The 14190-nt window shown below is 33.4% G+C and overlaps 2 protein-coding genes across 3 annotated transcripts in view; both read left to right on the forward strand.

Moving 5' to 3' along the window:
• LOC108733462 overlaps nt 1–3136 on the forward strand; it is a 13181-nt gene extending 10045 nt beyond the window's left edge. Inside the window, exons 9-12 of the mRNA XM_025974465.1 lie at nt 594–787; nt 1360–1614; nt 2506–2698; nt 2830–3136. Of these exons, the coding sequence (XP_025830250.1) occupies nt 594–787; nt 1360–1614; nt 2506–2698; nt 2830–3121 (934 nt within the window). The 3' untranslated portion in view covers nt 3122–3136. The remainder of the gene's footprint in view (nt 1–593; nt 788–1359; nt 1615–2505; nt 2699–2829) is intronic.
• Nucleotides 3137–7177: 4041 nt separating this feature from the next.
• The window catches only part of LOC112904439 (carotenoid isomerooxygenase), a 20834-nt gene continuing 13821 nt past the window's right edge, over nt 7178–14190 (forward strand). The window contains exons 1-5 of one of the 2 annotated variants that reach the window (XM_025974475.1): nt 7178–7265; nt 7696–7792; nt 9042–9153; nt 9268–9414; nt 10181–10392. In XM_025974475.1, the coding sequence (XP_025830260.1) occupies nt 7206–7265; nt 7696–7792; nt 9042–9153; nt 9268–9414; nt 10181–10392 (628 nt within the window). In that variant the 5' untranslated portion in view covers nt 7178–7205. Of the gene's footprint in view, nt 7266–7695; nt 7793–9041; nt 9188–9267; nt 9415–10180; nt 10393–14190 lie in introns of both variants that reach the window. The other variant, XM_025974476.1, reaches the window with a different exon arrangement.

Consider the following 14190-nt stretch of genomic DNA (forward strand, 5'->3'; position numbering starts at 1 on the left):
AAGCCGTCAGGTACTTTTATAAATTACAATATTATGAATATGTACGTCATCCTAAACATTCAATTTTTTATTATTAAAATTGTTTAATAAAGAAACTGTTCTGACACGGGCTGATTTTAGTCTATTTTCTAGGAGAAAATATTACTCTAAAGTTGAAATAACTTTTTTAAATTTTTAAGAACAATATAAGTTTTTGATTAATAATTCATCGAAACTATCGGTCGTGGATCGCGATTTTAAAATTATTAGACCTCATTAGCACGCCATAAGCAGTTCCGATAAATCACCACCCGAAGATACCATTTTAGTTATTTTCCTAGTAAAGCATCCAAAAACTCAACTAAACAGTAGGTAATAACTCGTTAAAAAATATTTTCATAGAATTTTATGGTACTAACGTTTCTCTATCCTTCATTGATATCACGACTTAATAATGTCACTACTGAAGGTTCCGTCAGCAAAGATCGCGAAACGAAAATCGCATCGACCTTCGACTACACGCGACCGTGAAAGCCTAAGAACGTAGTTTTCATTATAGAATTAAAAGTCCTTTTAGAAAAGTAATGCAGTTCCTTTTAAATATTTGTTTGCAGATATTGGGAAAGGGCTGATGGCAAACTCCTCGAACACGGTAGCAAATATCGCATTGCAACTTATAGCGATAAAAACGGATATAAAGCTACTATGCAATTAAATATTACCCGAATTAATTCGTACGACATCACCACGTACCTCTGTGTTGCTAAAAATGAAAGAGGACTAACCAGAGGAGTCTTTACACTCTACGGTAACTCATTAAGGGCTAGTTCAAACACGGCGGAATTTGTGAGGATGCAAACCGCGTTAGTCTTATTCCGCCTTCTTAAAGGTATGGGTGGGTGGCGATGGGGAAGAGAAGGATGGGAAGGACGAAATGAAAACAAAAGGGAAGTGAAATATTATTTGCTACGCAATATTACTATCTCAAAATTTTCTTAAATAATCCACTAGGGCAGGCGGACCCAGAGTCCAGATGACATCCTGAGCTATGATCTAGGCCACTAGAACATTCTGCTCGATTTTGGGCCTGTGTTACCGTAAATAAAATAATCATTCACAAATACTTTAATCGTCTGGACCAGTGAATAACGTCACGCTTACGACGAATTTTTCGAACATTGTATATTTTTTGCAAACAAGCGAATTTTGCCGTGTCTGAACAAATATTAAATACGACAAGATAAAATAAATATTTTTACTGGTGCGTTTTTGGAAGTTAAGTTTTTACGAAGGATGTAGTTAAATTAAAAATTTTTTAATACGATGCACAAAATCATCGCTTAAAAAATCTAATGAGTAAAATATTTTCATGTACTACAGAGAAGGATCCTCGACTGGGCACTCCACCGCCCATCGTGGGCAACAATCATATGATTGTGTTTGGAATGCCATCGCCTGCTCTAACGTCATTAGAAGAACTCTGTCCTCCGCCACCTAAATGCGACGAATGCGTTGACACAAGAGAGTTCAAATGCAATAAAGAGTTTGGAGTCTCTCTATTTGATATTATAAGACGGTGGGAAGTAAGGCCGTATGGGGGAGAACGATACGCGGGACTTCCCAACAGAACACTCGGTAAACCACTGACATCACTAATTACTAAATTCTTGCTTGCTTAGCGTCTTTGCACGGCGGTTTAGCCAGATATAGTTGAGACATTCAAAATTGGCATAGTCCGCAATAAAACGGTTACATTTACATTCTTCTTTCAACTTATTGACTGGACTAGATTAGTTGCTGACAGAACGCCTACGTTTACTCATGACAGACGTTGTAGGGAATATCGTAACATAGAAAGAGATGTCAGGTAGGATTGCAGCGGACGCGAAGCATAGTTTTCTAACATAATAACTAAATATAAGTCAGAAAAGTTAGTTGTACATATTTTTAATTGTGAATAGTCTCGATCCTTAAATAGTAAAAAAAAGGGTGTAAAATTTATTAAAGGAAAAATCACCAACTAGCTGTACAATATTAAGTTGGCGTACATCAGAAGCTAGGATAAGTTATACACCGACTGTCCTGCTCCAACAGTATGTCTATACACTTTGGTATAGCAGTTCAACGCATATAAAGTTGATTTATGACCTCCTACAAAAAACGCCGACCATTTTAAATTAGATCAAAGGAGTGACCCTTCTGCCTACTGTATCGAGTTCCTTTATATTGTGTTCAAGATAAAAAGGACTTGGAGGTGTGTATCCAACCAGTCTTCGGACTTTGGTCTGATCATCTTAAGATGATTAGGTACTGTTTCGCTTTGGTTGGTCCCTATCGTGACGATCTACAAGGGCGTTTTAATAATATAAACTTTTGAAAATCCGACTTGCAGTTTTAAACGAACATTTATATATATAGTAATAAACACTATTTTCTATCTGAACTCTTCGAAGATGACTGAATAAACTCTAAATAAGCATTTGGGTCTTTATAAAGTAGGTCTATATAGTTCACATCTATTTTTAGATTGTTTACTTTATGCTGTCGGAAAACCTGTATATCATCGTTTTCTGGACGAAACCTACGGTTCTTGGATGAAAGATCCTAATCCTCTTTACGAAAACGATTCTGAAAAAATTTGGACCACGAAAGAAAACGAGACTACCAAATTATTCCAGTACGACAACAAAAATGCATTTAGAAAATATACACCTACGAGGTAATAATTTAATCTCGCAGATTATTTTTATCATAAATTAATCACAAATTAAAATTCAGCATTTAGGCGCAACGAAATATTTTTTAATATATGTAGACCATTTAAATATAGCAATTTTGAAATTTTTGTAGAGAGTTCAACCTGGTACAGCCATTTCAAGGAAACGCTCACGTTATTGTTAACGGGTCCTTTTTCTATAACGAAAGAAATACGTCAAGGATAGTAAGACTCGATTTGGAACGAGAAATTACATCTACGGTAGAAATACCGTTGGCAAAAGCCAACAGTAATTATCTCTACAGTTCAAAATATAATTACATGGATTTTAGTGTCGATGACAATGGTTTATGGGTCATTTTTCCTGTCCCCGACTCAAACAATACAGGAGTTCTAAAGGTAAAAAACATGCGTCTTTTTGTGTGAGTAATTCGTTAAAAAGGCGGGGAAAATTGTAATAATTTATGATTATCTTTATTGCTTTGGTGCACGTTTCAGTTACTAACACGAGAACCGTGTAACCATTCGTTCCGCATCTTTTTTTTAAACGTAATAAAATGCAATAATGTTAATAATCACTAGTTAATTACACTCACCGTAACACACTCTTGTTTATACGTACTTAAGTCTTTTAAAAAAATCATCCTTTTACAGTAGAATCCGCTTATAATGATATCGAAGGAAAATGACAAACACGTCATACTAAGCGGACGTCGTAGAAAGCATAGTCTTAGAAAATAAACAACTTTCTATTTTGGTTAGTTATGTAGTTTAATAGAGAGAAAAACTACAAATTGTATATATTTTTTAACAGAAAAAAAAAGAGCGATGAATTGTAATGTTAATATACATAAGGATTAGAAAAATGGGCGAAAATGTTATTATTAATCATTTGGGTCACTATAGCCGGATATGATTTCTTGAGAATCAGTCATAATAAACGATATGTCATTTTAAACGGAGTCATTTTATCCAAACTTTTCTATAGAGAATTTTATATGAAAACCAAACTTAACACTGCAATTATTTCATATTAAACGGTTGGTCAATATAGCCGGAGTCATAATAAACGAATTCCACTGTACATATTAATTTTTGTAGCAAAGCTCATTTCGATGTTATTTTTACCCAGCCTCGCTGATTCAGCTCTTATGTAGATATACTTTTATCTTGATCTTTGTACATTTTTAATCTGAAGAGGAAATGTATACTTACAATAATCGGTAAATTATAAGTACCGTTATACGAGAACATAATAGTGGGAAAAAAAAGCGAATCATTTTTTATCAGAATCTGTTTATTTAATAGCCTATAATAAGAAAATCAATTAAGCATATCTGATACGGACACTTCGACCTAATTTCCTCTTGTCTGAAAATAAACGTGTCTTGTAATTCAACCAATAAATGCAGTATAACTTTTTTAACTCTCGATATAGTTCTTTGCGTGCTTACCGCATTTTGAATAGTGCCCGATATTCGGTGTTGATGGTCGTAGTCTAGAATTGGTTCAGTATTGTTGCTGATTGTTGCTTTAAATGCAAAACCATAACAAACAAAAAACTGGAATCGTTGATCATTGTTGCGACTTATGCTCCGAAGAACTTTTATAGAAATTCGGATAACAGACAATTTATTAAGTAAAATCTTTACTTGAATCTTTAGTTAGAGAGATATGGAGAAAGTCGATTTGTAGAGTTTAAAATTGATGTATAACAATATGTCAGGAGAACAAATAAATATTCCAATTATAAAGATTTCACGTCATGAAAGTTCCATTTAACCAACTAAAGTTTGATGTGTTTTTTTGCATGTTTACCACATTTTGAATAGTGCTCGATATTCGGTATTNAATTTATTTCGTTAATCAAAAAAAATAGAGTAAAATAAAATTATGTGCATTTTTCTTTGTTGTTACCTTTGGTTTTGTGCATTTCATCAAGTGACCGGTATATCAAGTATATCAACATATGCAGATATTTACCGTTAACTCTGTAAAATTTTGTTTATTTGCATACTTCGTAGGTAATATAAAACTATTTGTTATATAAAAAAAATATGCTTCAGTACCTTCCATCACTTTTGCTAAAATATAGATTCCTGATAATCAATAAAAAATAAATTATTTTTTTGAAATATCCTTATGAAAGTGTTATAACAAAATTGACGCTTTTTTTCTAACTAATTATGGGTAAAATAATATTTATATTCATCACACGTACTAAAATTTCCTACAAAATTAATTTTATAAGTTAAATTACTCAACAATAACGTTATAAACGAATGCCGCAGGTAATCGATAACTAGCACCTTTGAAGTGCCCGAAAAGCGGCCGCGGCACACCATGAATTATACTGCTGTAAGGATTGGCAGAACACACGGAATTTACTCGAAGTTTCCAGAAATAATCGGGCATATTCTACAATCATATAAAAAATTGACCTCTCGTCATAAAGGAGTTAGTGCAACGAGAGAACTAAAGAGTGAGATAAATCTATGCTGATAAATATAAGTAACCGATTATTAGACAATTCACTACAATGTTCCTCGTGGATATGGTTCTAAGTGGGTAGGTCTGTAACGCAATTCAATGTAGCTAGCTCGTCTGATATTACAATATTCCACAACTAGCTGACCATTTGAACGTCAAATTAAAAGATGATATTCGTATGTTTCTCTGATTGACGTATTTGGCGCAACGAATGAAATTGTATACTCTAATAATAAGTGCTATTTATCAAAGGTTTAAGTTAAATTATGGTGGGGAATGTATCAGGAATAAATGATATAAACCAAGACCTTAGATTAGATTATGGTATGGGAGATCACTACAATTAAAATGTAAGTGCTATGGATGGATCATTGACAAGAATATGCATTTGTCCAAATTTTGCAGGAATTAACCATACATATAATGCGTTTGTGCATTTAAGTAAATTACTTGTTATGTACAATAATTAGTTACAATAATCACAAATTCAAACTCACCCTTAATTCAGATCTCTTATCGCTCTCAGGATGCTTCAACTTCTCACTTCAAATCTGTTAAAAAAGGGAACATTAGTGTTTTAATGTAAAGTAAACGTTATATAATAAATTTGTTAATTCCAGAACAGAATATAAACCGTTAGAAAAATAACACATCTATAAACTTATTTAAAAATAGTATTATAACGACATATATATACCTATAGGTAAAATCTAAAGGGATTTTAAATACGCCAAGCATGTAATTAATCGATACATTTAACGATAACTGTGAAATTCATTTTATATTTTAGATTATAGTTACAAATTATCCTGTACGAGGAAATTGTAAGTTGATAGGACATCTTCTGAGACATGAATTAGAAATATATTAGAACAAAAACAGGTGTATTGTGCCACAGAGGAAGACCCACGTTAGATTAGGTACTGCTCAACTGGTCACAAAATGCGAAAATTGACTCAGGAAGACGACTCTATGATGATGATAAATTATATCTCCCTGCCTACAGACCCAAACCTGGACCAGTAGTAAGAAAACCAAGCAAAGGCTTGTCGATACTGAACCAAAACTCGACTAATTTTCAAATGCCAAAGCTAAGCACATTAACGTTTCGTCAAGTTTGGTGCAATACTGATGCAGCCATTGGCTTATCAATACTAATCCACAGTTCAGCCAATCTTCAAGTGCATAATCCAATATTGGTTGTCAATCTCGGGGTTAGTACGGTTCAACATTGGCTGTACAATCGTGGACCAAGCTTGACAATCATGTTTGAGCCGAAATGACAAACCAGGCATTTACCATGCTTAATTCAATATTGGTTGCCAATCCTGCCAATCTCAAGCATGGTCCTGTCGTAATTTCCTACATGGGTTAAACGCAAAATACAGGACCGTAATCAGCAAAAATTTGGAAAGATATCACAATTTTTAAATGATAAAAAGATTACTAAAAATTTCTGAATTAAGAAAAAACTCCCAAATATTCGATCTACTATTATTTAACGTTTAAACATCTATAAAAAACATGATGTGTAGTAAAAATGTTTGCGGAATTTTGTATGGTAATATGCCAACAATTTTTGAATGCGAATTAATTGTAAAGAAACAAATTTAAAAATATCAGATTAAAATATATTTGGAGAACTATACCAATAATTCGGTGAAAACATTTTTAAGTTAATTAAGCAAACGTAAAATATTTATATCCTTAAAAGTAAATGCGATATAATCACTACCAATAAAGTTTTGCTTGCTCCATTTCATCAGGCTTTTGATTTCATAAACATGAATAATTATTGAATTAATTTAAGTAGTGTTACAGTTACTGTACGTAGTAAGTAATGAAGGTTAATCTTCTTAGGCATGCGACATTGAACATTGAATACGTTACATCATACTATTAATCAATAAAAACCAAGGACTAATTTAGAGATTAACCTTAAAGGAAACCAACCTGAAGAGCAATTTGTATTTTATATTGCGCCGAAGCATTTCTAACTCTGTTTGTGGTAGGTGAAGTCATGTCATTCTCAACCAGTTTCAAAAAAGGGATCGAAGGAAACCAAAAAGTCCTTAAAGATGTAAGTAAACTTAAATATATTTTTCGAATCAATTCAGGGTGATTTTATCACTTTTTTTCCATTCCCTTCTTAGAAGAGAATATAAAATTGGTTTTACCTTTGCGTTTTCGTCAGTTCTAAAATTCTTTACGCAATATTAGAATAATTTAATTTAGTGACTTGTAATATATAATAACCGCCTTCAATAGTTTGGGTAGTAGGTATAAATTAAAAACAAAAATTTGAAACCGGGAATCATCCGCTAATTCGCTAATCCGAACAAATCCCGTAACATATCTACCTACACGCAAAAAAAGTTTTATTCGTATTATACCTTAAGCTAAATCAGTGAACCATTGTTATTAAAAGTCTTCAGCTTTTTTGTAAAAGCAATTAAAATTGGACAAATATTTTCTATTCGATACAAGAATCTTATATTTTTTTCGCGTAGGATAATACACTGAAGCTTTATCCTCATACAGACTTTAGCGTCTTCCTCAGAAGTTGCGAACAAGAAATATCAACTCCCATAAATGGTAAAATTGGTGGTAAGTACAATATCAACATATCTACTTAATAAAATTTCTTTAAATTTCGAAGAATAATCTGTTAGCAATTATGTTTTGTTCATTTTTATTTTCAAGACATATTGCATTTATTAATTAGATCATTTAAAAGTTTAAAAATTTAAATAATACTTAAAACGACTATTTCTTATTGACTTCCATAGAGTCCTCTGTTCTCTATTCTTTTTAATACCTCTTTATTTCTAACCTTCTCTATCCACGATATCCTTATTATTCGCCGAATTTCAGAATTTTCAATTTAAGATTGGCCTTCATAAGTTATGATCGCTATCTATATCTGCTCCTGGATAACTCCTACAGTCCTTCATTTGTTTTTTAAATCTTTGCCAACAAGTATGTGATCTTACTGATATCTCCCTAAATCATCTGGCATCTTCCACGTATAGCGCCTCATAACGTGATGGTTGAATAAAGTATTCGCGACGGTTAAGTTATGTTTATCGCAAAATTGTATCAGTCTATCCCCCCTATCAATTTTATTGTCTAATCCAAAAGAACCTGCTATTGCACGACTTTACCTTCACCTTTTAGTCCGTTGAAGTCTCCTACAACTATTAAGGTTTCCTGCTCTCCCACTAAACTTAACACGTCTTCGATATCTGCATAAACCGCTTCTATGTCTTCATCATGGTAAGATGATGTAGGCATGTAGACCTGCACTAATACCGTTCTTACCGGCTTTGAGTTTAATTTAACCATAACTATCCTATCGCTTTTTTGTAAATAACATTCTACACTCTGCCCTGCTTTCTTACGCGTTACAATTCTTACCCCCGAATTACCTTCCACCAATCCTCTATATAAAGTCTCCACTCCAGCTTCGGGCCAACGGACTTCACTAATGTCTGCTATATCTAATTTTCCAATTTCCCTACTTGCCTCATTGTCCTAACATTCCAAGCTCCGACTTATGAAATACTACACCTGCCCCTATTGCACTTATTGATGACATCCCCTGAGGTAGTCCTCGCCCGGACATTCAAATGGGGGACTAGTTTACGTCCGGAGTACTTTAACCCAGAGGACGCTATCATTTAATTTGTGTAGTAATGTAAAGTCGGTAAAAACTGAGAAAGAATTTCTTTGTATTTTAAACTCAAAAATTGTGAAAAATCATTACATTACCTTATCCTACTGATAGAAGTATAACTTTTACCGTGTGTACATGAATGTCTACACGTACCAATTATTTCTATTGTAAATTGTTAAGGTAAGATTCCAGAATGGTTAAACGGAACTCTGATAAGAAATGGCCCCGGAAATCTAAAGTTTGGAAAGCACGAATTTAAACACCTGTTTGATGGATCCGCACTACTACACAGGTTGTAGAAGTGTAATTTTAATGCATTTTATCAGGTTGTAAAAACATATTTTAATAAAAAGTCATTTTATTCGTCAATTTTCTGACTTAAATTAAGGACAATTCTTTCTTACAGATACAGAATAAAAGATGGAAATGTAACTTATCAATGCCGTTTCATACGTTCAGAGGCGTATAAAAAAAACTGGGAAGCAAAAAGGATTGTTTTTAATGAATTCGGAACTCAAGCGGTTCCAGATCCTTGTCACAATTTGTTAAAACGGTGATAATCTAGTTCTAAGCCCACAAAATCTAAATTAATTAATTGTTGGCTAAGTACAAAAATTTTAGTAGGTGTCTTGAAATAAAAAAAACATTTAAATGGTCTTAAATCTCTAGAATTAAAAAAAACTAATCCAATGCGGGTCGGTTCACCCACTGAGGGTCCTTCATAATACACACAGAACTTTGAAAAGTATATAATAACTTTGATAATATTAGTGCACAATTATTAGAATCTTGAGATGAAGTTCTACTGCATAATAAATAATTTAATTTGTAAAAATATTGTTATTGACCATGTGTAGAAACGTTCAGGCGAATTCTGATCACGATAATTTCAAAATAAAAAGGCATAAGTAATAAACAATAAAAAACAAGAACCCAAATGTTATATTTTCGATTAGATAATTTAAAACTGGGTCATTTTCCGAGCATATGTCCTATAACCCCGGAGTGGCTCCAAATAATTTATTTTTATGAAATTGCAAGTATGGGCCTGTGGCTATCTATAAACCAAAGATATGACTTTATTTTGGCAATTTTTTGAACAACCGGTACCAGTATCAACCCCTACCCCGCATATGGTTCAGAATAGCCATTTAGCCGACCCCTCCCCCTAAGAAAGCCATACGGTTTATGGACAACACCCTAGCGCCTAGCTCCTAACTGGTTACTTTTTAAAATTAATTTATGAAACTGCTCCATTTAATTTAAAAACAAGACTTGTTTTTTGATTATCCATTCACAGATATAAGATTTTTTTATAGGTTGACCACTTTCTTCAATCCTGAACGATTTCTCACCGATAATTCAAATATATCGATTTATCCTTTTCAAGATGAAATTTATTCAATATCAGAAACCGTTTACGCACATAAAATCAATGCAACAACATTAGAATGCGAAGAAAGAAAAGATATCAGAGACATTATACCGTTGGTAGTTCATCACTCGTCACATCCGCATGTCGCAGAAGATGGTAATTTTACTTTAGCTTAACTACTTCTAAACGAAATAATTACAATTTTTTGGTGGTCATTCTAAAAAATGGTACCTTCAGTCAAATTTGGTAGCCTACATGCAAAAACTCCTTTTCCCTGTTATTATTATTGTATATAATAAAAACACGGTTAGCTTATGCTTGGCGATTGAGAAAAAGAAAATATGGAAATTTAAGTAATCAACTTTTAAAGATTTTTGAAATTATAACACTAATAAAGAGAACGAAGCCACTGAAAAGAGCATAAAATTTTCTATAAAAAAAATCTCATGCATTTGCTTCGTCATCAGGATAACACTTTGTTAGTTTATTAGCTTTCGAACTTTAGCAATANTATTAAAATTGTTTAATAAAGAAACTGTTCTGACACGGGCTGATTTTAGTCTATTTTCTAGGAGAAAATATTACTCTAAAGTTGAAATAACTTTTTTAAATTTTTAAGAACAATATAAGTTTTTGATTAATAATTCATCGAAACTATCGGTCGTGGATCGCGATTTTAAAATTATTAGACCTCATTAGCACGCCATAAGCAGTTCCGATAAATCACCACCCGAAGATACCATTTTAGTTATTTTCCTAGTAAAGCATCCAAAAACTCAACTAAACAGTAGGTAATAACTCGTTAAAAAATATTTTCATAGAATTTTATGGTACTAACGTTTCTCTATCCTTCATTGATATCACGACTTAATAATGTCACTACTGAAGGTTCCGTCAGCAAAGATCGCGAAACGAAAATCGCATCGACCTTCGACTACACGCGACCGTGAAAGCCTAAGAACGTAGTTTTCATTATAGAATTAAAAGTCCTTTTAGAAAAGTAATGCAGTTCCTTTTAAATATTTGTTTGCAGATATTGGGAAAGGGCTGATGGCAAACTCCTCGAACACGGTAGCAAATATCGCATTGCAACTTATAGCGATAAAAACGGATATAAAGCTACTATGCAATTAAATATTACCCGAATTAATTCGTACGACATCACCACGTACCTCTGTGTTGCTAAAAATGAAAGAGGACTAACCAGAGGAGTCTTTACACTCTACGGTAACTCATTAAGGGCTAGTTCAAACACGGCGGAATTTGTGAGGATGCAAACCGCGTTAGTCTTATTCCGCCTTCTTAAAGGTATGGGTGGGTGGCGATGGGGAAGAGAAGGATGGGAAGGACGAAATGAAAACAAAAGGGAAGTGAAATATTATTTGCTACGCAATATTACTATCTCAAAATTTTCTTAAATAATCCACTAGGGCAGGCGGACCCAGAGTCCAGATGACATCCTGAGCTATGATCTAGGCCACTAGAACATTCTGCTCGATTTTGGGCCTGTGTTACCGTAAATAAAATAATCATTCACAAATACTTTAATCGTCTGGACCAGTGAATAACGTCACGCTTACGACGAATTTTTCGAACATTGTATATTTTTTGCAAACAAGCGAATTTTGCCGTGTCTGAACAAATATTAAATACGACAAGATAAAATAAATATTTTTACTGGTGCGTTTTTGGAAGTTAAGTTTTTACGAAGGATGTAGTTAAATTAAAAATTTTTTAATACGATGCACAAAATCATCGCTTAAAAAATCTAATGAGTAAAATATTTTCATGTACTACAGAGAAGGATCCTCGACTGGGCACTCCACCGCCCATCGTGGGCAACAATCATATGATTGTGTTTGGAATGCCATCGCCTGCTCTAACGTCATTAGAAGAACTCTGTCCTCCGCCACCTAAATGCGACGAATGCGTTGACACAAGAGAGTTCAAATGCAATAAAGAGTTTGGAGTCTCTCTATTTGATATTATAAGACGGTGGGAAGTAAGGCCGTATGGGGGAGAACGATACGCGGGACTTCCCAACAGAACACTCGGTAAACCACTGACATCACTAATTACTAAATTCTTGCTTGCTTAGCGTCTTTGCACGGCGGTTTAGCCAGATATAGTTGAGACATTCAAAATTGGCATAGTCCGCAATAAAACGGTTACATTTACATTCTTCTTTCAACTTATTGACTGGACTAGATTAGTTGCTGACAGAACGCCTACGTTTACTCATGACAGACGTTGTAGGGAATATCGTAACATAGAAAGAGATGTCAGGTAGGATTGCAGCGGACGCGAAGCATAGTTTTCTAACATAATAACTAAATATAAGTCAGAAAAGTTAGTTGTACATATTTTTAATTGTGAATAGTCTCGATCCTTAAATAGTAAAAAAAAGGGTGTAAAATTTATTAAAGGAAAAATCACCAACTAGCTGTACAATATTAAGTTGGCGTACATCAGAAGCTAGGATAAGTTATACACCGACTGTCCTGCTCCAACAGTATGTCTATACACTTTGGTATAGCAGTTCAACGCATATAAAGTTGATTTATGACCTCCTACAAAAAACGCCGACCATTTTAAATTAGATCAAAGGAGTGACCCTTCTGCCTACTGTATCGAGTTCCTTTATATTGTGTTCAAGATAAAAAGGACTTGGAGGTGTGTATCCAACCAGTCTTCGGACTTTGGTCTGATCATCTTAAGATGATTAGGTACTGTTTCGCTTTGGTTGGTCCCTATCGTGACGATCTACAAGGGCGTTTTAATAATATAAACTTTTGAAAATCCGACTTGCAGTTTTAAACGAACATTTATAAATATAGTAATAAACACTATTTTCTATCTGAACTCTTCGAAGATGACTGAATAAACTCTAAATAAGCATTTGGGTCTTTATAAAGTAGGTCTATATAGTTCACATCTATTTTTAGATTGTTTACTTTATGCTGTCGGAAAACCTGTATATCATCGTTTTCTGGACGAAACCTACGGTTCTTGGATGAAAGATCCTAATCCTCTTTACGAAAACGATTCTGAAAAAATTTGGACCACGAAAGAAAACGAGACTACCAAATTATTCCAGTACGACAACAAAAATGCATTTAGAAAATATACACCTACGAGGTAATAATTTAATCTCGCAGATTATTTTTATTATAAATTAATCAGAAATTAAAATTTAGCATTTAGGCGCAACGAAATATTTTTTAATATATGTAGACCATTTAAATATAGCAATTTTGAAATTTTTGTAGAGAGTTCAACCTGGTACAGCCATTTCAAGGAAACGCTCACGTTATTGTTAACGGGTCCTTTTTCTATAACGAAAGAAATACGTCAAGGATAGTAAGACTCGATTTGGAACGAGAAATTACATCTACGGTAGAAATACCGTTGGCAAAAGCCAACAGTAATTATCTCTACAGTTCAAAATATAATTACATGGATTTTAGTGTCGATGACAATGGTTTATGGGTCATTTTTCCTGTCCCCGACTCAAACAATACAGGAGTTCTAAAGGTAAAAAACATGCGTCTTTTTGTGTGAGTAATTCGTTAAAAAGGCGGGGAAAATTGTAATAATTTATGATTATCTTTATTGCTTTGGTGCACGTTTCAGTTACTAACACGAGAACCGTGTAACCATTCGTTCCGCATCTTTTTTTTAAACGTAATAAAATGCAATAATGTTAATAATCACTAGTTAATTACACTCACCGTAACACACTCTTGTTTATACGTACTTAAGTCTTTTAAAAAAATCATCCTTTTACAGTAGAATCCGCTTATAATGATATCGAAGGAAAATGACAAACACGTCATACTAAGCGGACGTCGTAGAAAGCATAGTCTTAGAAAATAAACAACTTTCTATTTTGGTTAGTTATGTAGTTTAATAGAGAGAAAAACTACAAATTGTATATATTTTTTAACAGAAAAA

Source organism: Agrilus planipennis, unplaced genomic scaffold, assembly GCF_000699045.2.
Source record: "Agrilus planipennis isolate EAB-ADULT unplaced genomic scaffold, Apla_2.0 scaffold44, whole genome shotgun sequence".
Classification (NCBI taxonomy): domain Eukaryota; kingdom Metazoa; phylum Arthropoda; class Insecta; order Coleoptera; family Buprestidae; genus Agrilus; species Agrilus planipennis.